Source organism: Astatotilapia calliptera, chromosome 6, assembly GCF_964374335.1.
Source record: "Astatotilapia calliptera chromosome 6, fAstCal68.1, whole genome shotgun sequence".
Classification (NCBI taxonomy): Eukaryota; Metazoa; Chordata; class Actinopteri; order Cichliformes; family Cichlidae; genus Astatotilapia; species Astatotilapia calliptera.
In genome coordinates, this window is record NC_137427.1 from 20,841,072 (window position 1) to 20,866,533 (window position 25,462).

At 40.5% G+C, this 25,462-nt stretch overlaps 1 protein-coding gene across 2 annotated transcripts; it reads left to right on the forward strand.

Annotated features, from left to right (window-relative positions):
* Positions 1-2,203: 2,203 nt before the first annotated feature.
* Positions 2,204-22,413, forward strand: lcorl (ligand dependent nuclear receptor corepressor-like). 2 transcript variants are annotated; one of them, XM_026170989.2, is made up of 8 exons: positions 2,204-2,432; positions 3,733-3,795; positions 9,470-9,558; positions 9,698-9,824; positions 10,299-10,520; positions 10,642-10,720; positions 17,079-21,730; positions 21,829-22,413. In XM_026170989.2, the coding sequence occupies exons 1-8, from the start codon at positions 2,342-2,344 to the stop codon at positions 21,834-21,836; spliced, it is 5,331 nt and encodes a 1,776-aa protein (XP_026026774.2). In that variant the 5' UTR covers positions 2,204-2,341; the 3' UTR covers positions 21,837-22,413. The 2 variants fall into 2 exon arrangements, with proteins under 2 accessions (XP_026026774.2, XP_026026776.2); XM_026170991.2 differs by lacking the exons at positions 17,079-21,730; positions 21,829-22,413 and adding an exon at positions 11,604-12,909.
* The last annotated feature ends 3,049 nt before the right edge of the window (positions 22,414-25,462 follow it).

Consider the following 25,462-nt stretch of genomic DNA (forward strand, 5'->3'; position numbering starts at 1 on the left):
TTTTACTTCTCCCTCGTGATTGTCTTGATTATGTACATTATGTCCCTTTCAGTTATCACTTCCTTGGTCAGCCCTCTCTCCCCCTCTTTGCTTTGTTGGTTTTCTGTTGTTCCTCGAATGCTCCTTGTGTATGTGTACTATATTCCTGTGCATGGGTTGTTTGTGTCATTGTTGAACCTTTGCATTCTTTCTCCTTTTGTTTTTTTTTTACTTTAAATTAAGTTCACTTTTTGTTTTGTCACTCTATATCCTGAAGCCTTTACTATGACACAAGTTCAGCATATCCAGGGTATCGTTCTGGATTAATTTCTGGATTAATTTACCCTAACACTGGACGTCGGGATAAGCAGTCACGCAATCCCACACCGTGTTGGACAGGAAAGGGGTGACAGTGGCAGCATCGGCATACAGAGGTCTGAGGGATCTTCCAGAAAATGGTGACTCTATTTTCCAGAGAACTGATTGGTCAGTAGACAATCATCTGGTCTGCATTTTTAACTGATTTGCGAAACACAGTTTTAAATACATTTTTGTTTAGCTAAGTAAATGATAAAGTAAATGACACTTAAATAAGTGGTTTGAAATATTGTAATCACATTGTGATTGTCCCTTAGTGTTTTTTAATGCAAGAGAGACTCTTGATAAAGTTTCTATCTATAAATGCCTACATATGTTTGCCACTGTAAAGAGAGGGGCTGACCTCTCAACTCACCACCTGGTGGTGAGTTGGATCAGATTGCAGAGGAGGATGCTGGACAGACCTGGTGCACCTAAATGTATAGTGAGGGTGTGCTGTGAACGAGTGGCAGAGGCCCCGGTCCACAGGATCTTCAACGCACACCTCATTCATACTTCCAATAGGTGGTGGTAATGCACCCGCCCAAATAAAGTTGAAGAGTAACTTATCAATACTCTTTTATGAGTTTATTATCGAGGTGCAATGCCAATGTTGCGTATGTAAGACGAGAGATGCCTTCTACTTTAGTTATTAATACTCTACCTTTTAATGATAAATCTCTTAAGAGTCACTGAGTAAATCTGTTTTTGAGTTTCTCTAGAATAGGATAGAAATTTTGAGTAATTCTTCTTTCCTGGTTTTTGGTTATTAGAATACCTAAATAGCGAACTTCTTGTTTTATTGGAATGTTACACAAAGCTGTTTTCGAACATTCTTTTATTGCCATAAGTTCACATTTAGGAATATTCAAGTACAGTCCAGAAGCTTTGGGAAACGTGGAGATTGTTTCAACAGCAATAGATATTTGATGTTCATCTTTTAGGAATAATGTGGTGTCATCTGCTAACTGTGTTATGAGTAAATCTTTGCCAATTAGCATATACCTTCTATATTGCTTGACTTCATATGACTAGACAACAGTTGGGCAATTAACAAAAAAAGGTATGGAGAAATGGGACAGCCTTGTCTTATCCCTCTTTCTATGTTAAATCTGGGTGAAGTACCATTTGTTAATTTAATACTGTTGTTACTGTTATTGTATAATCACTGAAGAGAAGTAAGTACCAAAACCATATTTATCTCGAGCTTGAAATATAAATTCATGCTCCACTGTATTGAAGGCCTTGTGGAATTCTAAAAATAATATGAATCCATTGCTATTTATTAGGTTAGAATAATCCAGAATATCTAAAACCAATCTGATATAGTTATGTGTCTTTTGGGCAGGAAGCCAGATTGTGTTTCATCAATAACCGAGTCAAGAACCATCTTAAGTCTACTAGCTAAAATTAGAGCAAATGCTTTATAATCGTTATTTAATAAGCTAGTTGGTCTCCAATTATCAATATTAATAGTTCCTTATTAGGCTTTGGAATCAACCTGGTCAAACCTTGATGCATTGTACTGGGAAGTTGTTGGTTTCCTATGCTTTCTGCAAAATACTCAAGAAGAAAGGGAACCAACTCTTCAGAAAATGTTGAGAAGGGTCTGGCTGCAGCCGCTCTGGAGCGCCATATTTTGTGACCTCCACAGTAGGCTGCATGGATACAGTGGAAACCTTGGATCGTAAAGGGTTGGGACAGAGTCTTTCATATATAAATTTGCCGTTAGTAATTTCATAATTCTATGAATCATCTAGTCTGCTTGCACTGATCATGTTGGTAATTTGTTTGCGTTACAACAACGGTCATTTTTAAATTTTGTTTTTTTTAATCGTGCTCCAGGAAATGTTGGCAAAGAGAGGAAGTGAGGTAAGGTTCGCGCATGCGTGGTCGGATTGGGTTTCAGGTACGGATCGGGTAGCGGCGACAAATGCACCGCAGCGGTTACAATACACAGCGGCTGTAACGCAAACAGGGGAGAAAGAGGGGCAGAGGACGAAGAATGACGACGCTGCAGTGTAGATGCATGGCAGAAAAGAAGTTGTTTCGGCGGGAACTTGATTCTTGGCGTTACAAATTGATACACTGCGTCGGTATGGTTCATATGCAGTTTAGTATTTTGTAAAAAATAAAACATGTAGTGAATGGTTTTGTCCGGCAACAGAGGGATCGCTACCCGAGCTGTGTTGGTTCCTAGCTAACTAGCAGCTACTGATGTGGCTGCTTTTAGTGTTCAGTTAAGCCAAGACAGCTGCTTAGCTAGCTCCTTTTGTCTGCGCTTGCTAGCCCTTCGCCGGCGTTAGCGCTTTCTTGGGTCGTTTCATTTCTGTCTTAAATTGGATTGTAACCAATAAGATATAATGCATATGCCCAACCAAGATATGTAATTTTATCTATCGGTGTACCATAACACAATCAGTTATATTAGTAACATACAGTTATAATTGTTTATTGTTCGATGGCTATGCTATAGCAGTGCTTAGCTAAAAGCTGTTGTTATTTCGGGAGGATGTTGTTGTTACGTTAAGTAGGCTAATGTCAGTGCAATGCCAGGAAAGCATTCATTTCAGTGGTGTCCGGTAACGGTTTTTCTCGGGCTCTCTTCTAATTTGAACGTAGTTTTTAATGCTACAGCAGCTGGTGATGTTAGCATAAGGCTGGCGCACCTATTCGTAAGTCAGTTTCCTACTGTGTATAACGTCTAAACAAGGGGTGTCAAACTCGTTTTAGCTAATGAACCATATACGGTCCAGTCCGGTCTCAAGTCGGCCGGATTTATAAGACCACTGTCCATTTGGTCACAAAAAAACTCGATCTTTTTTTTAATTTTTTTTTTTTAAACAAAGCAAAAAACTGACATCACCCAAAATATAGAAGACTCCCGTAAAATTTTGTCAGACATCAAATTATTTTGGTCATTTTGCAAATATGATGATTGATGTAGTTTCAGCATTTCTCGATGTTCTTTGCATCGTCTGGTATTGTATGTATCACAGTTAAAAAGGCACAAAATAAACCTTTACATTTGTTTTTGTGATTTAAAGAAATTGCCTGTATCTACAGTTACATTTTAATTCCTGTGAAATAATGCTGTTAACACCACACCAGGAAATTTTAAATGGGAGTAATAATAACTTCACGGTAATATTCACACTGCATGTTTGACACCTCTGATCTAAACTGTTGTGACAATGGCATCCTACATGTAATCATGTATGTGTGTTTTTCAAGGTTTATAAAGAGTTCATTGTAAACATCTAAATTGTTCTGTCTTCCTGAAAATGACAACATAGTAAACAGTTTTGAGAGCAGATTTTTCTCAGATCTTGGAGCCCTAAACCATGCACTTGTTCGTATCAGCACTGATGGATTGCTCCCATTTTTGTCTTGCAGGGTTTGAAAGCATTCTGGAGGGAATTTATGGCCCGCTGCCGAGAGACCTCAATTTATTTCATGGTGGGTTGTTGGTTGTATATGCTCTTTACCATTGGCTTGTGACTATAAGAGGACTGTACATTTATTTTCAGCATAAGCGATGATATTGCCAAACAAACAAATCATTATTCTTGCCATGCCTTTTGTCTTCCCAACGCTGTCCCATATCTATTCTTATAATATCAGACCTCAAACATGTGTCACCAATATTAAGGCTTTTAAACCAAAAACGATTAGCATTTGTTGTGGGATTTACTTAGCTATTGATTGGTATTCATTATGTTATTTAAGTAGTTGAATCAGAAACTACGTATTCAGTATGATTCATACTTGTACTTCCCATTTGACTGTAATTTTAACCGTATATTGTTTTTAAGTAGGACTCAAAAATAGCAAAAACGATTCTTTTCCTGCTCATTTAAAAGCAGTCCACTTCCTCTTTAACTCATAATTTTACATATATATGCTCTATGCTACCTCGAGAGAAAGCACAGCAGATTGCATTATTAGATTATTTAACAACCATTGTTAACAAATTATGATACAGTTTCACTGATCCTAGAGGCAAGTCTAAATATTTTCTGGTATTCTAATTTCAATATTTTGTTAGACCTAAAGCTGTGGTAGGAGTAATCAGGGACTAGATTTTCAAAAGCCTAAAACTGAGCCCTGAGGAGATAGAGTCCATTTCTGTGTCAGATGACTGTACAGTATGCTGAAAAGTAGAGTCTCCAGAGCTCCCAAAACCATGTTGAGTAAACTGTAATGTATCAGCTGAAATTTAATCTTCTTTGCCTTTGCCATGTGTTTATGTGTGACCCATTTCTCACCTGCTAAAATTCTGCAGTCACATAACAACCTCAGCGTCACAAAAGCCCCCACGCCCTGGAAACTTCCGTCACTCTTTACGGTGTGCTCCAAGGCACCACCAGTATGTCAGCCTCACAAGAACAAAGGTCTTCACAAAATATTTGCAGTATATAAAGCAAGCAGTTACACCATAAAACATACCCATGGTGCCACTACCCTTTGTACTTATATCAGGAAGGAGCACAATATCGAACCTGGAAGTCAAATAAATCTAACCTAAAACACCAGAATTTGGTAGATCCCTGAAAAAACTAAAGAAAGTCTTACTTTCTGTCTCTCTGATGCCTTTATTAGCTTCGATCATGCCTTCACATCCCTCTAGCACTCTGTGGACACCAGCAGCCAAAACATACAGCTTGCTTGACACTGTCTGGGATCTCATTGAAGTCTGCAGTGTCATCTGGAGTTTGAGTTAGGCTACACTGGAACCTAGTCAGATGACGTGATAGACTCCTGGCTGGGTGGATGATTTGTTCAGTGAGGCATTCATTTGAGACAAGATCAGGGTGGGAAAAAAAATCTATCTTAAATGAATGATAAGACAGCGCAACACCACTGTGCAACATTTTTTTTACTGCCACCCTTAATAATTTATTTTCCACACTATAAGGCATACCGTACTTAAAATCCTTTAATTTTCTCAAAGATCCTCAGTGTGCCTTAATTATTAATTCCGGTTGTGCTTACTGACCTTGAACCAATTTTATGTGGTACACAGCGCTCAAAAATCTGACAAAAAATCTTTTAGTACAACTTTAGCTACGAAGTCGCACCGCTTGATGTATTGTCGGAGGATTACGGGTACCGTAGTCAAGGGCCTCGCGGAGTAATCTGGGTCCAAAGCTGCGTCTGCTTCAGGTCTCAAAGTCAAACGAACACTGCGGCATCACTGAGAGTTACAGACTGTCTAAATTCTTTCATCTTTAATAAAATGAGCAGCGTTGCTGCTTTACCAGGTGTGACAATTAAGTTTAACATCCAGGTATCCATGAAAACAGAATTTCTTAAATTTAATGGAGTTAGAAGTTAGCAGGAAGTTAGCTCGCTAGTTTCCACCTAAACATGGTATACCACGTTTTGAGTGAGTGATTTGTGAAAAATATAAACATACAGCTCTGCTATCACTTCCAACATAAATGAAGACAGAAAAGTAAACAGCAGTGACTTTTGTAGGGTTACTGAAGTTGGACTAGCTGGTATATAATGCTGTGCTATGTGATCGCTAGCAACATAGCTATGTTAGCATAACATAAACAGTGAAGCTGGAGGATAAATGCTAATGCTTGTTTCGCTTAATGCGCTTTATGGTCCAAAAAAATACGGTACTAACAATATGAAATTAAAATATACTTAATTCATATAAATTGTGCCTTCAAAGTACCAAAATATCCTTTACACTTTAATTCATAGTATTTTAGGCATCGGTCTAAAATTATTCTGGAAAACTGATATTACATGTACCTTTAAGAAAATCATAGCAAGGCTTTCCATGATATGAAGTAAACTGCTGATGGGTGTAGGTACATCCAACCTCAGAAACATTTTAGCTCAAAAAGTCAAATGCAGTGGCAGCTGATGCCGCTTTTTAAATACAAGCGTGCAGCACACTATTGGCAACAGTAAAATTACTGGCAACTGTAGGCATTTACATTTAATGCAGCATCATATCTAAAGTCTGATTTTAATCACTTCTTCAATCAGTGATGTATTCATGTAATATACACTTGGATTAGAGCAAGATGGTTACTTAAAATGTATCTAAAACAATTTGGGGTAATGGGTCATATGCAGATAATATAAAATATATAATTTATAGGACATTTTATTCTGTTATACATTTACAGCTCAATGTATAAGGTTGGAAAATTATATTTTCAGTATTCTTTTTAATGCTATGTCATCTAATCAGACAAGAGGTGAGTTGTGCATATACCATGATGAGGCATCATGTGTCTGTCTGCCAGAGGTGGGTAGAGTATCCAAAAATTGTACTCAAGTAAGAGTAGCATTACTTTAAAATATTATTACTCAAGTAAAAGTGAAAAGTAGTCGTCAAAAAAGTTACTCAAGTAAGAGTAAAAAAGTACTTGGTGAAAAGACTACTCAAGTAGTGAGTAACTGTTTGAAATGTCCGGTTTATTTTATAAATAAATGTTATCAGACAAACAAAAATAAATAAATATATAAATTTTAGTATTTTCAAAAGGAATATATGTAAAAACATCAACAAAATAAGGCACAATTCTGATTTCAGTTTTTCACAACATAAAGCTTTTTTCACCAATACCTACAGTAAATAATATAAATATATAAACAGTGCAAACAATTTCCAGTGACAAGATATGCTGTAAACTTTATATTCATTTTTGCTCCAAATGGCACAGCAGCCTCAGAGAAAACATTAGAACGAGGCATCTTCAACATATGTACATACAAGGCAGCTCAGTTTACCATAAGTTGTATGGGTGTGCATTTTCTGGATATTTAGCAAAAATGTGCCATTTCTTCACTCAGTGAAGTGATGGTTAAGCTTCAGCAGCAGTTTGCTCTCAAGGTTCTTTCTGTGAAGCTGTAACTATTAAGCAATGAACAGGAGTCCTGCATGACTGAGAAGTCCTTCACAAGCTCCAGATGCAGGAAGAGCTGTATTGATTTTGATTGACAGCTTCTTAATGTGAGGAAAGCCATGCAATAGATCCACACCTCCAGTGAATGGACATGAAAGGTACCTCTCCAGCTCCCCTGCTTCTGGCTTTCCTGCCCCCATGGATCCATCATCTTCGTCGGTTAGGCCGCTGTTTGTACTGGCATCATCCAGCTCTGTGTCTAGGTTATGTCTGATGAAGTTGAGACCTGTATGATGTATGGTTTTCAAAAGAATTAGCTCTGGTCATTATAGTGCTGTATACACTGCCAAGCTGCGGATGTTTGGCAAGAAAATTTGATCACACTGGAGATGTTTTTTTACCAACTCTTGTTGAAAAACAAAATCTTGTCATTCATATCCCGCACAAACACTTTGCAATGAATTCCAGATTAAGTTTAAAATAAGAACGCGTGCAAGGCTAAGCAGTGCTAGCCATTAGATCCTCCTGTTTGGCTGTTACTCTGGGAAAGACGAGAAAGACAGTGATGGAAGCCGTGACTGGAGCTACGATGTAGCCTCTAATCTCTCCATGGCTGTCTTGAGAAGGCAAACACCTCAGTCTGGCTGCAAAAAGATAAAAACCCGCCCCTTCCAACCACAGGGGAGGGAGACGGATGAAGCTAGCTTTCAAAAGCTGGGCATACACTGTGCAAATTTTTTTGGCCCATTTTGAGCCGATTTTTCAGTCGCGCAACCGTTTTGGGGATCGGCCCGAGTTTCGCCTTAACCGTGTGTTGTGCATAGTGTAGTATACATGGGGTAACGAAAAGCAATTAAGATCTCACGACCAGCTCCCAATCATCAATCGTATGGTCGCAAGAACATCAAACCTGTTTGAAATCCTGTTGCCCCTCAACGCACCCTCTCAAACTGCGCATGCACAAACACAGAAATGAAAGTGAAAAGGCGGAGCAGCGTTTGATATGGACACGAGATGGAGGCACAACTTGTAGAACTGTGGCAAGCTCATCCGAGTACGTAAGCGTAGAGCTGCCACCCAGGCAAAAGAAAAATACAGCTATATCACGTTATAACCTGAAAAGTTTATTGTTCTAACAATATACTTTTCATGTTAGTGCAATATACCTTTCACGTTTGAACAATATAATATCACGTTATTACAGTATACATAATTATCATGTTCATACAATATAATTATCACGTTCGTGCAATATAATATATATATATATATATATACATATATATATATATATTGTATTGCTTTTAAGCAAAACATTCTTTGTATATGAGGCCAAGGGTGTTCATCCTCTTCAGCTCTAGCGTAGACAGTTGGCTCTGCCATGTTTTCATGTGTTTCTTCTTTCCGTGTGTCCGCTACTTTGAAACGCTCGGGCCGCTCTGCCCGCCACAGTTTCAAACTGGTCATGTGACTGCATGGCCACATCTGATTGGTAAAAAATTTACTGGAAACTCCACTGGCGGCATGTTATCTAATGTGTTAAACTAAGTATTTTTTTAAAAAGTAACGAGTCGAATTTTGCAAATGTAGTGGAGTAAAAGTACAGTTTCTTCTTCACAAATGTACTCAAGTAAAAGTAAAAAGTATTGTGCAAAAAAGGTACGGAGTAAATGTAACTCGTTACTACCCACCTCTGCTGTCCGCATTCACACGATTCACTACACCTTCTACAGTATTAGTTGGAATTAAATCAAACTGATTGTGGGCTTCACACAGTTTGTGTTCAGGGTCACATTTGTCATTTTACAGGCACTGATCTGCAATAGATGAGCTACTGCAACAAACGTTCTGGTTGAGAGTAGCTGTAAAAGCAGTTCTTGTTCAGTGTATTTTGTCGCCTTAAAAAAGGGGGGTGTTAAACAGTTATGTAGAGTTCATTGAGGCAGGAGTGACGGTCACTTTAACTGGTTATAAAAAAGACAAGCATGATAAACTGTTAATCAAAACCATTCTATTGAAATCAACATTAGCAGCTAATTGATTTTTAGATGCCACTTATGGAAAAACTTTAGTCATTCTTCCGTGTGTATTGTCTATATATGATAGCGTGGCTCATAATGAGATTAGTATTGTGTCAGCAGCATTTGAAGTGGCTGGTATAAGGAAACAGAATAGAAACCCCTGCTGCCTGTTGTCAGTTTCGGTTTGATCCATCAGCAGTACTGTAATACATGGTTATGCGATATTGTGTCTTTCAGACTGTGAACCGGAAGAGGTAGATGACTGGTCTCCAGAATCAAACTGCTCTCCGTGCTCTTTCTGCAACGTGCTCCTGGACAAATCTAGTGTAAGGACTTTAGTTTTGATAAGCCTCAGAGAGGTTGTCTTTCTTTTCTCTGCACCCTAGAGTAAAAAATAATTCTAAATAAGTAATCACCTTTCTGTCTCTGTATCTTCTTCTTTTTCCTCTTTATCATCCTCTCTAGGATCAAGCACCTGCAGCCACGTCGCCCCTCTCCTCCCCCTCTGATTACTCACCTTGTCGGGCCCCAACCATCTCTGAGAGCACCCAATCAGCACACAAGTTCCTCCAAGCTGTGTTCCACAAGAAAGGTGAGTCAGGTGGATTTGGACAACCTCGTTGTTATGTAGAACTGTTAATATACTAAGAGCTCCTATACTGAAAACAGCTGCCAAAGTTGACATAAATATTAATGTGGGGAATAACCAGAGAGGAGTATCTCACAGTTCCTGTCTACTGATGTACACAATGAACTGAATTACATTATTGACCTAATACACATTGCGGTTACTGTGGTGTAATTGGCATGTCAAATCTCTGCTATTCATGACCCACTAAGTGTTCCCAAAGATTTAGGATGCTTTTGAGACTTGTTTCTAGTGTGGTAACATCAGAAGACATTTTTTGTTACAGTGGATTTAATTTCAATATCTCATTAAAAACGCTGTTTAAACACTGTTTTCTAGATCAGTTTTTCAGATCAGTTTTCTAGTCCTTTAAATAATGCATGTTAAAATTGAAACCAGTGATTTTAATTGTATTTTTTTTCTTTCTCCTCCTGTTAGATGTGCACCTGAGCAGTAATTCCAACATACCTCAGATTGCTCAGGAGCTGATGAAGAAGATGATAACCACATTTGCTAAGGAGTATGCATCCAAGTGCCTGCTCCACACCAATACAAATGGTGTCACAAGGACCTCATCACCCTTGTCTGACGCGTCCGAAGCATCTGACGCCCCTCTGGACCTCACAGTGAACCGAACTCAGGAGGAGAACACGATCGAAGGTAGAGAACGCATTTAGTGCACGCATATAAAATTTAATGTTATGTCTGACTGTAACATGGGCATCCTCCTGAAGGAACCAAACAACTGGCACTCAGACTCTGACCACTTGTCTTGTAACAGATGGTGTGCTGGACCTCTCCAACCGGAACTCTGCCTGCTCAACAACTTCGTCATCATCAGAGAATCACAGGGGATCAGGGTAAGTTTTTGTAGTTCTCTGACTGCATTTTAATGTGTCTGGCCTATTGACTTATCCCTACTCTTAGTTAAATCTGGGTCTTCTTCACAAAAACAAGAATGCCGTTTACATAACTATGGCCCATATCCTATGACTAGAAAAATCACTTTGGTTTGCAGCAAATCCACATTTCAGAGTGTGGTACAACAACAGCTATATAGCATGCCAAAGATTAAGAGGTTAGCATGAGCACTGTGTTTATTACTGTCATGCTCACTGCTCAGCTAAATAGCACCTGTTCAGCCTGAAATACACACATTCCTGTTTTAGCAGTGCTTTGGTTCAAGTAATTGTAATAAATTGTGAGGAGCTAGCTTGTGTTTGGTGTTGTGGTTCTATGGGGTTTACTCTTTTATCTCTTGAGCGGTAACGTCACAGCAATGGCCGTATTATAACATTTGCCAGCAGCTCAGGATTGTATAATGAGGAGAGCATTTCAGTACTTCACAACCATTTTACGTCCGTTTTTACTAATACATTAATGATGAGTTTGATTATCCAATCTTCAAGCATGTAGGACTTTCACTGGATATCCCAAAACTACAGGGGTTTTATGTGAGCACCAAAGTAACCCCAGCCATTCACAGACTGTCCCACCTGGACGTGAAGAGGCTTTGCTGCTGTGTGTGAGAGACACACAGCAGCAGTGTGTGTGCGTGCGTGTGAGGGCCCACAAACAGACTGAGAACATACAGACATGAAACTAACAGTCGCAGTGATGTTACCAACACAAGGCATAAAGGAGTGGACCCCTCGCTCTGCACCCCCTTGTCCCCTATGCCACAAATCAAACCACCTCCATCACCTCCATCCTGACCCTGCTGTTTGGTCCTCACATCCCTAGGAGGCAGTGCAGGCAGAAGGAATACACTGAGAGGAGCTGGGAGCTGTCTGAGGGATTGCTGTCCAAGGCCTTGAAGGATATACGATCAGGAAGGCTGCAGGAGCAGCGGGCTGCGTTGCTTTATGGAATACCCCTTCAAACCCTGAGACAGGGTCTGGATGGCTGGGCTGAAGGGAGGCTGGGAGTGCTGCATCAGCTTAAAGCAGGAAGCAGAGATATCAGGGATGAAGTGACATCATGCAATGTGATGTCAACAATGCTGGGTGGCGAAGCACGCCTTGTTTTGCAGAAAGTGGCAGCATGGGCAGAGCGAGCAGAAATTGGAGGTGCTGTCGAGGAGCATGGGGACTTTAGTTTCCCTTCATCTGTTCTTGCCTTTTATCAGCCGGGTAGTTTACAGAAGACCCTCCCTCACTGTTTTCCCCAGCTCAGGGATGCTCTCCAGCCCCCTCCAAGCCCCACCCCCAGTCTGGAGCCACCCACACCCCTGCGTATTCCTCAGGTTCGTTGTGCGTCTGACCACAAAAGGTCAGTGTCAGCTGAGAATTGCAGCATAGCTGAAAACCTACATCAACGTACCTCATCAAGCGAAGGTACTGCCAGTTCATCAACAGCAGCTGCCAGACCTTCATCTCTCTTCAAACTCAGACCTCCACTCTTGGCACAAGGATGTCCAGGCAGTGCCAGCCAGTCACCTCATCGCCTGGGACCACGTGGATCCTCACTGGATGAGTCAGAAGATGGGGCAGGTTGCCGGGATAAAGACAAGCAACCTAGAAAGAAGCGTGGGAGGTACCGCCAGTATGACCACGAACTGATGGAGGAGGCCATCACCATGGTGATGGCTGGTCGCATGAGTGTGTCTAAAGCCCAGGGGGTTTATGGGGTGCCCCATAGCACACTAGAATACAAAGTGAAAGAGCGTACTGGAACACTGAAGAACCCACCTAAGAAGAAATCTGCCAACTTCTGTTTGTCCAGTTCTCACTCGTCTGGTTCTGGTAGCACGACCAGTTCCACTAACTCAGGGAGTCTTGCCTCAGCTGCTGACGCAAAGAGGTTCTAGACCACAAACGCCTCAAAAACACCTCAACACTTGAACACATCACCTCCTACAAGATAAATGTTTTCTGGAGACACTTGTTAAAACACAACACATGCCTTTACAAACTACACTGATATTAATATTCAGGTCTTTTAACTCTGTCTGTGATGTGATAGTCATACTTAAAGCTGTATTTCTCCTGCTTCGTTCTGAGTCCTTTGGTTAAAGCAGCCATAAACAGTACTGTTTTATTCAGGTAGAAGTCCTGCTCATCTTGATCTAGACGAATGATTTAGATCGTTTACTTTGTTTATGGATAGAGCAACATGGTAAATGAATTCGGATCAGAGCCTGAGGTACTGAACCTCTTAATTCACCATCTCCTTTCGTTTCACTGTACTATTGTCAGAATACTGTTTTTCTATTTTTTGTTTGTTTGTTTTTTTCCGTTTGGGACTGCTGTGGAGTTTCTTGGCTTGGTTATTAAGATACCAGTATGTGATTACATCTAATTAAATCATCGATAAGTTAATGTTCAACAAAATGTAACGTATTCATAGTTTAACATTAGATCACTTAGTAATTTTTACTACCACGATTGATCAACAGAATTAAAAACAAAGGCTTTTTTAAAACGAGAATCTGTTGGTGATATAGAATCAAATTATTTTACCTTCAGGGTAGTTGTACTGTGTTGTACATCCTTTTCTCAAGGAGGAAAAACAAACAATGATGGCTGCCCAAAAAGATTGCTCAAGACTCAAGTATGAGAAACACAGTTGCAGACCTTTTAAGGCTGAAAAATAAAGTGTGACTGTCATATTTGTTAGCTGTTAGGTTATTAGGTTATTCAGGTTTAATTCAATTCTTAAAGCTCCTTGGTAATGGAGCATTGATGATTGTGATTTGCAGCTTTCTATCTCTCTGGGTATGTATACCTAGGCTTTTCAAGTGACTTAGAGCCATTAAAACTATTTAAAAACTCATTTCTATTGTTAGAGACCTCTACAAACAGGGAGCTTGTACAGTATATATGCTGTGGTGGCTACATCTTGATTATGAGTTTTTGTACAAGAGATTAGCTTAAAAAAGCCATTTTGTGTCCACATATTTCCTTTCATTCTGTACAAGCTAATCTAAACACTGTATTGAGTGTAGTTGGAATGCAAACGTGCAGCATGTTTTAAATGTGCACTGATAAGCTTGGGAACTGTATATTATTGTGTATTTGTACCGTTTGTGAAAGATGTTCTTTTATTATCACAGATATTTACTAATTCTGCTACTGTAGCTGTATTACTGCAAACCTCATACCATGACCGCTGCTTAACTTTTACGGGACTGTTTTCCTGGCACATGGATGCGTAGCTACAAGAAAAACTCATTTCAGTTAACGTTTTAACAGTAATACCGTTAAGCCTAATATTAATATTTGTTTTATGGGTAGTCTTAATGTTATAGATGGTCGACTGTGTCAGCTACTGGAGGTTTCGGTAGTTTAGGTTTTTAGTGAAATGTTTAAACGGCGACCACGCGGCTATTCAGTGTCAGGCTTTTAAGGCTTCTTTGTCTGCGTCTGTAAAAATGCTAAAAGTTTCGTCTACACTCATGTCTGCCTCTAGAATGGGCTTTTTTCCATTAACAGTGCTACTACCAAAGCAGCATTTCAGGGTTACCCACACAAAGCTGCTTTACTTTGGATTTGCTGCAATGTCAGCCTGCCCCCCCCCCCCCCCCCCTCTCACCGTCTTTAACCTGTTGCCATATATACCTCTGAACATTCTCTGCCTATAGCCCAGTGTTAGGTTTCAAATCAAGCTTAAAATCTGTATGAGTTCTTTATCTCTCAAGAAACAGCGAAATGTAAATTCACTGCTATCAACAACACTTAAACTTTAAAAAAAAACTAGCCATGTGGCATGTAAAATCTTTTTTTTTTTCTTTTTTTTTCCTTTAAGGTTGAAATTCTGTCTTGCGGCATTTACAGATTTTTATTTTTTATTTATTTTTTTGTAATTAATGTCGGTTTTTAAAAGTTCTTCAGTCACAAAATTGTGGCATTTCAACCTTTGTAATTCCTCCAGCTGTGCAAATGTTGTCTCCACTTCTGAATGTCTGTTCTTATTGCGGTACATGGTGCCGGTCTCTATGGCGACAGCTCAGCACAGCATGTCTCTATTTTGGGAGTTATCTACTATTTATATCAAAATGACTCCGAACACGCCCTGAGAAATTGAAAAAGGACATCATTGTATTTGTTTAATTGCAGCTAATTCTGGGAACACACTTGGGCTTTGAGATTAGGGCTTTTTAATTTTTGATTGAACTGCTGGCAAATCTTTGAGGCAACGTAATTCTGCTATTTATGCATAAATCAATTATTGCACTATGATTTATAAAACAAAATTGTTTTTTTCTAGAAACTTGTTTTGTGTTGTTATGGCATATTTATTTATTGATTGCGCTTCAGAACTGTGATTTATTTTTTTATTTTTTTAAATATTGTGGTAGTTCTTGATTTGTAACGGGGCACTTTGATGCATTGTGAAATGTGTATTGCTACAATTGCATGAATGCTTTTAAATGTTAGCTCATATAATTTATTTAGTCCAGAAATTATACTGCTGACTATTGTGATTGTTTAGTGATTTTGTTACTATTAAATTATTTTAATGATTTTAAAGAATAATTTGTCATAACAAACTCAACAATATAGCCTCTGTAACACCTAAAGTACTTGGAAAGTTTCCACCGCAGAAACTAGGCGGAGATGGGCAGGTGGTTTTGCAACATATACACCTTTGTATATGTTCCAGTTGTAGGACTAATTTGTGAGGGTAGATATTCCTGCCCAGAAAAGCTTCAAGTGGGGCTCAATGCTGTTAGGTTAAATGTTGAATAAGCACTATTTTTGAAAATTAGCAACCTGTCAAACAAGACAAAGAACATGAAATTGCTGTAAACTGCTCATGTATGAAACAGCAATGGCTGTTCGAGACCCACCACCACCGCTTTTAAATTAAACACAACAATACAGCAAACTGCCCAGTAGTTGGAAGAAATTATTTAACAAGTCGGTCAGAAAAGTTTAGCTTGAACCCCACCACCAAAGTTGCTGTTCTACCTCCTGAGCAAGGACTCTCTTGGAGGTACACCCCAGAATTGTAATTGTACCCTGGTTCCTTCAGTGAAAAGTTCCTGCAGTGGAAACTTGACTCAACACTACAGAATGTAACACTTAAACCTGGCCTCTTGAAACCTGACATGGTTTGGCCGCAAACAGTACTTAAATTGCTGGAGAGAAAAAGTAAAAACTTGAAAATAGGTTGATATTAAATCAGTTACTTGATTCTATAATTAAATATCTTACTTCTTGGACCTGCTGGCTGTTATGAAAATTAGAGGGCTTTTTGAACTGTTGGTTTGTTGATGAAAGTGCTGTTGGTTTAAAAAAAAAAAAAGTTAAGTTGAGCGTTTCTTCAATCATTCCTTCTGCTGTTAGCAGAATGTTATCATTTGCCTTCAGCAACTAATCAATAAAACAGTTCTTTAATCAATCGCCTGTTGTTATTTTTTTTCTAGAATAATGGTTTGCTTTACAGTTATCAGAGAGTTGTACTGCAGATCAAAGGTTTTACAACTTTTTACAAGGGCTAGAATCCAGTAAATGGTAAAATGGTAAATGGCCTGTATTTGTATAGCACTTTTCTAGTTCCTAAGGACCCCAAAGCGCTTTACACAACCTGTCATCCACCCATTCACACACACATTCACACAATGTAGAGCAATGCATCATGTCACTTCCTTCTGCAATACATCAACATTATAGTGGCACTCCAAAAATGAAAGTGCATTTGGGGGAAAAACTACACGGCAAACGCTGCTAAATAGGCTGCATTTACAATATCGTTTTCCTGGTGTAATAAACCACAAAAACATCTTGCACTACAAGCTACATTCCACTTTTTTTTTTCCAAATGTTATTATTTAAGCTGAAAGTTTTGTACCATTCAGAGTTCATTTTATTTCATTATTGATGGCTAGCAAGTCTACTGCCAAAAAAATTTACTGTGTAACTTTTTTTCTTCTTAAGCTTATTTCAAACATTGATTTCTGTAAGGATACATTACCATCATTTCATCACAATATGTTGCCTACATCTTAAGCTGCATATCACATTTTTACATTAACTCTAATAATGCGGGTGCAGTCTTGCAACCAGCACGAACTCCAGTCTCATCTATAAAATATATGGAAGTCAGAAATGACAAACTTTCAGGCAGTGCTGTTATGGAACAAATGCAACTTAAATGTGCTTGCTGCTGAAATTTTTAGTCTTCATTATTTTGTGTGCATGCTCTTGTTTTTTTTCTCATTTGAAACTTTGTGAGTAAAACATTCTAACTCCAGTTTTTACCTTTTACCTCTAGCTCCCCGGTGCCATCTTTCACAGAAGACAAGGCAGGTCAGCAACAGCGAGGGACTAAGTTTGGTCAATGTTCCACATTGGATGATGTTCTGAGTTCTCTCTGCCCAGCTCACCAATCCTTAATCTACCAAATCCTCAAGTATGCTTGCCATGAAAAAGAGATGCTCAGGAACGAAAGGGACACTGTTTTATGTTCCAAGAAGCTGCATTGCACTTCGTGTCAGAGTCTTGTTGCAGCCTCTCCTGCATCGTTCCATTCGCCTTGCACACCCTCTTCTAATTTATGCTTGTCCTCTTCCATATGTTGTGAGAAACGCAGCTTCCAAATCAAGAAAACAACAGATGGAGAGGTAGGAGATGGAGACCCTCCTTGTCCTGTTCTGAAGAGAGAGCAGAGTCCCTCTCCTCCCCCTCTTTCCCCAATCCCATCAGATTTCGGTAAGAAATGTGATGAAAACCCACCCTCTCTGCTTCACCAAGAGGAGGATGTTAATCTCATGGTACAGAGTTTTGTAACTGCAAGCTACGAAGCCTCAGATGTCAATGCAACTACAGAAGATGCTGAAAGTAAGATCGCTGAAAGAAGTCAGGCTGATAAGAATCCAAGTGGGACTTCACTGCAGGATGTCATGGATCGTTTTAGTGAGAAACTGGAGACAATAACACCTCTAGACAAGGACCCTACTCTGGTTTCTACAGCTATCTATGTTTCTGAGAAGGAGCAGCCGTTATCTCCCTCAACCAGCTACAACCTGCCTTTTCGTGCTGATGCCCATGTCACTGAGATCATCACCACAGTGCTTCGCACAAGCAGTCCCAGTGATTACAGCTTGAGTGAGCTGTTTAGTCGCCAAGACAAAGAATCCAAGTCACCCGTTACTAGATCCCGTCATCGCCAGAATGTTGAAAAACCTAAATGCACCCCTGAGATACAGAACAACAATGACCAACAAAGTTCAAGTGTACAAAAACAGGTGAATACAGTGGCTACAAGCTCAGCTAAACAGTGTGTTTTGTCCTGCAAAGAAGGTAGTGAGGGTTGCAGTTCTACAAATGACAAAAGCCACAAGGGATCCCCATCAAGTGAAACCACTGAGGCTGAAAGATCAGGTAAAAGGAAAGCTTGTGCTATTAAAGGGAGAGTGTGTCATCTGCTTAACATTTCTGAGGGTGCAAGAAGATCAAGGAGAAATATAGTCCCTCCACCGCGGTTCTCCTCCTATGTCACAGAGCCCAGACGTATGTTCTTTGTTGCGTGTTTCTCTGAACCTATCTTCAATCAGAAAGCACAAAAGGACAAGGCTTCATCTAGCACCAATCATATGTCATCAAAAGATCCAGATGCTAAGGATGCCAACGTAGAATCCAGAAATGACGTTTCTTTGTCCTCATGTGTGAACACAGGGAAGCTTGCCTTTCAGTCAGCAGAAAAAGGACATGAACTATCTCACATGGAAGTGAAAAGTCAAAGCCAGGTCACTCCACAGATTGTGACTGCGAAAGACCAAAGTCCTAAAAAACATCGCTCAGGCAAAGAGAACAATAGTAGTGACAGTGTTGTCCCTCTCTTAGGACGGTTACGATCAGCATCATCAAAAAGAGTACAGGACTCATCAAATATGGATGTCCCTATAAATTCTGATACTTGTCTTGAGAGTCTTAAAAATTCCCAAGTCCAGTACACTAGTCCAATTAAACTTATGTTTGTATCACCAGTAAAGGATAAAGAGGGAGTTAAATACAGTCTCAAATCAGCAGGCTCTGGTTCTGGCTCACAAACAGAACATTTTGATCCCTGTGAAGAGTCTTCATGGTCAGGGACACTTCAGAAGCACACAATCCAGAGCAAAAAGCCTGCAATATCACAAGTAAAATCAGTTGTCTCACCACTAAAATCTTCTGCCTCATGCATACGGTCTTCTTGTTCCCCAACCAAGTCATCTTCTTCACCAGCCAAGTCTGGTTCCTCAGCACGCAGGTCTGCTTCTTCACCTGCCAAATCTGGTTCCTCAACACCCAAGTCTCCTTCATCACCAGCCAAGTCTGTTTCCTCAACACGCAGGTCTGGTTCTTCAACACCCAAGTCTCTTTATTCACCATACAAGTCTGATTCTTCAGTATCGAAGTCCTCTTCCTCACCAAGCAAATCTGCTTCCTTAACACGCAGGTCTGCTAATTCACCATCCAAGTCTGGTTCTTCAACACCCAAGTGTGCTTTGTCACCCGCCAAATCTGGTTCCTCAACACCCAAGTACGGTTCTTCACCACGCAAGTCTCCTTCTTTGCCCAGGTCCCCTTCCTCATCACCTAAAGATGCTTCCAGAGGATCAGGTGAAGGTACTCCAACTAAGCGCGTAGCTGGAGCTGACAGCCAGGGATTATCAGGTAACTCGACTTCTTTTCATGAAACCACTCCACCAAAAAGGCGTCCTGGGCGTCCGAAGAAACTGGGACCACAGCTGGAGCAAAAAGCAAAAAGGCCAATTGGCCGACCCCGTAAGCAGAAGACTTTGGATTCCGAACCTAAAAATGTTAAAATGGTAAATGGTAAATGTCAGTTGGCACCTAATATTGAGGAGAATACAACTAAAAACCTCAAGATAACAGTCGTATATGGCCGTTCGAGGAGAAACAAACGATTGGTGTCAGAGGGCTTTGACCAGCTGCAAACAGAATTTCATGACGCTTGGCGAGCCGTAAATCTATTGCACAACTCTAAGACCAGCTCAGGTAGTATTAAAACAACCTCAGAGGAGTTGGATTTTGTCAGACCAGCGAAAAGGCCTGCTCCTCAATCTGGCAGTAACATCAAATGTCAAAAGCATGATGATTCTGTTCGCTCAAGGAAACCAGGTAGACCTGCAAAGGTTAAAATCTCTGGAATCTCAGTCACAGTGACCACAGTGTCACCTCGTCAACGTAAAATTCAAATCAATAAAGAGAATAGGCAGTCTCCTGAAATGCTGGCTCCTAGGAAAGTACTTCTACAAGACTTCATGTCTGCCAAAGAGCCCAGGACAATCAGTCATCAGTTAATGAGCAAAAGGGGTCAAAAAGAAGAAGGGAAAGAAACAGAGGATGGTAGTAAAGATGAACTCCCCAATCAGCCTGTAGTACGACACTCCAAGAGAGTGAGAAAGCCATCAATACACTTTTTGCATGCTGTTGCCACCTCTACATCATACAGCCGCAGCAATGCGCTGGTACGACGCTCTAAACAACTTCTTTTAAACAAGGCAAACAGTGAAAGGAGACAGGATGAGCAGCAAAGTAGTTTCGAAACTTCAGGTGAGAAGAGAAAGTCATGTGGACCACAGAAGAAGGGCGTTTCTCTAGACGTAAGCAGATTGGCAGGGGTATCTGTTGATTCGATCTTTAGGTCTAAAGAGACATTAAGGTGGTGGGCAGCATCAGCTGAGGAAAAGACAATGAACCAGGAGCTCGCCAGACGAATAAGAGTCATCTCTGACACTTGGGTCTCAGACGCTGTGGACAACCAAGAAAAAGAATTGGCCCTCGATTCTAAACTAGGCACTAAAGACAGCAGTTTATTTGCCAAGAATTCAAATCATTCCTCTGTGGTCCGAACACTGTTTGACTGTTCGCCCAACAAACCAAGGTCCTGTAGCATGCAGCAGATCTGCTCCTGGTTTATGGAGACCACCGAGACACAATCTCTGGCCATTGTCAAGAAGGCAAGCTCCCGTAATCGTTACGAACTTATGCACTTCCCTCGTTCTGCTAATGCAAAAAGTGTTTGCCACAGTCCTCAGGCAGAGCGACTCCGCAAACACATCAAGAAGTTTGCCAAAATGGTGCCAAAAAGCCCTTTACAGCATCAGAAGGCTCAGAGACGGCTGAGGAAGAGAAACAAAGCAGCTGTGTCAACACACAGACGACAACTTTTTACTTTAAGCATTGCAAGCAAGCGCACTCGCCAAGTCCAGCCGTTGAGAGGCAAAGCATTTAGTATATATCAAGCCACTCTGGTTAGAGCAAGGACACGTTTTCTAACCCAGAAAGAAAGGGATAGGTGGCAAAATGGGGCTAGGGACAGGAGAAACATAAAAGCAGTATCATGTTGTAGAAATGAACGTATAGTAACTGGACTACAATCTAAACGTAAAGCATTATACACATCCACAAACGATCGGCACTCTGTTGGTTTGGAAAACGGTTCTGCCGCCTCTTCGGTTAGCCAAACTCGGGAACTCGTGGATGTACACAAAGAGCAGAACCTTTGCTCCAAAGCCTGGGGTCCTGAAACGCTGAAAGAATGCCGGGTGTTTCTAAGGAAGATCAACTCTCCTGATAGCGAATCGGCTGAGGAAGAGTCTTGTACTGTGACACTGGAAGGGTCACCTTCTGCATACCTCTTTGCAGAACAGGACAGGCAACTGGTAAGATTCGTTAAAGCTGTGAAAACTGAAAGAAAAAGGAGCATTAATAGGAGGACTGCCTCGAAAGAGTTGGCAGATTCTGCATCAAAATCAGTCCAGGAGCAGGAAGCAAAGCCAGCAGGGAGGCAGAAAAGAAAATTCAAGAGTCCCAGGGTTGCGTCTACTGAACCACCACAACCACCACCAGCGAAAATCTTGAGACAATCGCGAATGAGGGGCCTGACTGGGCCGAGATGGCGTGACTTTGTCCTTGGTAACTACTTTTCTTTCTTTTCTTTGAATTGAAGGCATTGACTTTGCCCATGCAAAAGTTACCCAATAAACGTTTGTTCTTTTATCTTTTCCTGACAGAAAGCTAACTGAAGCATGAGGCCTCCTCTTCCTGGGAAAGGGACTGTGGTTTAACGTGGTGCCTTTGGACTTTGTGCTGACCACGTAGACTGGCCATCTCAGTATGGTTCAGTCTTACAATCAGCAGCTATGTAGCAGTCTAACTTAAAAGCTTGATGTTGCACTATTTTTATCCATGGATATGTATGTACATTTTGTCATCTTGCCTTTGTCTTTCTGAAGGTGTATAGTAGATCAATATAATAGTTACTTCAGAGTTTTAATGGAAAGAGTGCTTATACCGTGAACCCTGTCAGAGTGGTCATAGAGGAATGAAAGCTCGACTGCCATCTCCCTAAAAATGTACCTTTACTGATACTAAGACCAACACTTCTTCTCGGAAATGAGCCCTTACTGTATATCTTAACCTGACATTTATCATAATTTTTACTACTTTAAGCCACAATGCCAGCTCTAAAACCCCCACTTATTTTATTTATAGTGACTCGTACTTTGGCACTGTTTTGAATGTTTAATTTGTAATTTAATATTTGCTTTTGTATTTTAGGTTTGCTTAAAGTATATTGGAATTTGATTTGAAACTTTCTCTTAATCCGAGCCTTTTGTTTTCTCTACTGCTGTCGCAAACAAGTAGCCAAAACAGGCTTTTAATGAAGGAATCTTTCAGTTCACTTAACACCCAATCTTAACTCCAGTAGCTATCTGTGAAAAGGCCACAGCTGTAAGAGTGTGTCTTGAAATGCACTAATTGGCCTGTACTAAAACCAAATATTTTGATGTCATGAGTTCTTTTTCAAGAGCATTTTCAGTTGTCAATTCCCCACAAAATGCAGAGGTGTCTGTGAAGTGACAGAAATGGCATTATGCAGTTGTAGAACATAGCTTCTGGTTAATTTCATGGTTTGTGGGATCTTTCTTGTTTTTATTCAGTTATCTTTCTAAGAACGTATTATTTTCACCCAAAGCATATACTGTATGTTGCTGTCAGATCGACTTTTTGCACTATTGAGCCCCTTTCAGACGTGATATATGCACCGCTGGCTTTTCGTTAAAGTGCTGACATCCTGTCAGTCAGACGTAGGGTCCTTTTACATTGTTTTTCACAATTTACTCGTATTTAATCTGTGATATTTTTTTTTTTTTTTTTTTTTTTGCGCTTGTTGTTCACAAATATTTAGCCAGTGACCTCCCAACTTTGAATGACTAGAATTTTTACGTTTTATTCAGTATGATGTGAAACCGACGACTGGGACCACAAAATCATCTGAAAAACTGAGCTGTGAAGAGGGTGTGGGCGTTTGTCTCATAGATTTAGGCACGGTCCTAGAGACAGGTTGGCAACCACCAGTTACTGGGGAAAAATGAGTTTTCCCTGACCAGCTGTTTAACTATTAATTTCTGCTGTTGTCACTATGAACAGGGTATTTTTCTTAAGCGTGTGCGTTGCACGTATAAGTAGCTGCAGACACCACTGACGAGTAGCATTTCCTGTTACTTTCTGCACATGTTGTTTGTAAACTGCAGCATCTCAGCGGGCAAGTCTATGCCATCACTGCAAATTGGCAGGCATGCAGATGTCTTGCACACCATCTGCTGATGCAATTTACATCACTCAGACTTGCCTACGTGGGAAGTGGAACGCACCCATTACTGCATGTATCCTGCTGAGAGAGCTGTACCCTGCCTCTCCTGCACAGGCTCAGAGAGATGTTTGCTGTTGTTTCGAAACAGAGTTGGCGAGATAAAATCTCATTGTGTACCTGGTATTTCTGTTCAGGTCTTTCACTTGAGAGCTCAACAACTCGCAGGTCCACGCGATACAGTCGCTGTCCTAATCTCGCAAGTTCCTTTTAAGTTGCAATGCGACGCATGCAGTGTAGAAGTTGATACACTAATGTTGCAAGTTCAACATTAGTAAAAGCTTTGCCGTCGTGGCTTTCACAGAAGAGTGACCGGGGTCTTCCTTCGCACATGAAACCTACGTGTTTTCATGCTGTCAGATCAAAGGCGAAGAGTGCACGTCTGAAAGGGGCTCTATATTTGAGATTAATCCCACTACGCAGATTCCTCCTCCCATATTTTGCACATCCCATCTCCCACTACCACTCCCCCCCCCCTTACTGTAAAACTAGAATCTGTTTGGTGCAATACAAATCCAGATGATTTATCAGTATGTAGTAATTATTTTATTGCTGACAGACGAATGGATGTACATGAGTACCAGTGGCCTGGGATGTTACTTCAGTTGTTTCCATAGCCATGTAATGTGATCTTAAAGGATTCTGCTATACAAACTATGTTTGCCCACCTGCGTTGGTCTCATCAGAGAAACAAAAATATAAGAATTTTTTTTTTTTTCCTCTTACACGTAATAGCATTATTTACTTTTTAAATGTTGAGTTGTCACTGTTTCCCTGGATTTTCTGTTATTTTCTTAAGTTGCAGCAGGGGACGCCGACCTCCACAGGAGCTCAGCTAGGACTAGGCCTGAGAGTTGATGGGGTAACACTAATCTTGGATCAATGTCATTGTTTTTCTGCCATCTGTCCAGAGACCGGCAGATCCAAGGTGTCCAGCTGTAGGTCAAAAACTTCACCCTTTAGGGTGTGTTGTGCCCGACTACCGTTGTATGCATGTCACTATGGTTGCCGTTTCAACATAAAGGAGGTGGGCAAGTCTCTGTCATTTGATAAATAACCATCAGCCCTTTGTTTGTTGAAGAACCTGGTGCTATACATCTGTTGTATATTTTCTTTATCATGTGTTTTTATACTGTCCAATACAGATGCAACAAACAGGTGTCTGTGACTGAACCAATAAAGAGTCTTTTGAGATAACCAGAGAGAGGTGTGAGTTATTCATTCATTTGTTGTTGTGGAGCCACTAGAACATGGGAACAAGTATACATGAAGCGGACATACCTGAGTGGCCGCGATCTAATCCTGTTTACATAAAGTAAGCCTGCTCCCGAGCAGGTTTACGCTTACGGATCTGTTGCTATGACAGCAAGTCCCGGATGAGCTTCGGGGAACCGAACGATCCAGGATCACGCGAAATCGTCAACAATCAAATCCAGCTAACTTACTTAGCGAGGTACGAAGAACGGACCCCAGGGTCATAGTAAATAAGTTCTTCAACCAGTAGTGTGGTTATCCTTGCAGTCACTGTAAACACCGTTGTGGAGATCAGGGCAATATTTTACTGCTACTATTCATAACCATCATTACCATTACATTAATTATCATTTCATCAAAGCATTTATTCAATAGATTACACATGTTCTTAGTTAAGATTATTACACCTATCACAGAGAGCTTCTGTCTGGTAAAAGGCCAGAAGCGTCAACGGGCGGGGTGAGGCTGAGTGCGTTGGAGGTCGAGACACACACATACACACACACACACAAACAGTAGTTGGACTCATGTTTAGGTAAGAGTTCAAATAATAGTTTGCAAAAGCTTGTGATTGCAAAATTGTGTCTGCCTAAGGGACAGTTTGCTCCAGGAGATAAGTGAGAGTCAGAAGATTAACAGGAAGCGCCTGGCCTCGAGACGGAGAAGATGTCCTTTTAAATGTGTCAAAAGTCGTCAACATTTATTGTATTGTATCTGCTTTGGCGCATGAGGGGGCGTCA

Excerpts from the sequence above, each read along its gene's own strand:
- lcorl (XM_026170989.2), top strand. The coding sequence starts at position 2,342 with ATGACGACGCTGCAGTGTAGATGCATGGCAGAAAAGAAGTTGTTTCGG. Across the intron at positions 2,433-3,732 it reads CAAATTGATACACTGCGTCG|GGTTTGAAAGCATTCTGGAG; the intron begins GTATGGTTCATA and ends TTTGTCTTGCAG. Across the intron at positions 9,825-10,298 it reads AGCTGTGTTCCACAAGAAAG|ATGTGCACCTGAGCAGTAAT; the intron begins GTGAGTCAGGTG and ends TCCTCCTGTTAG.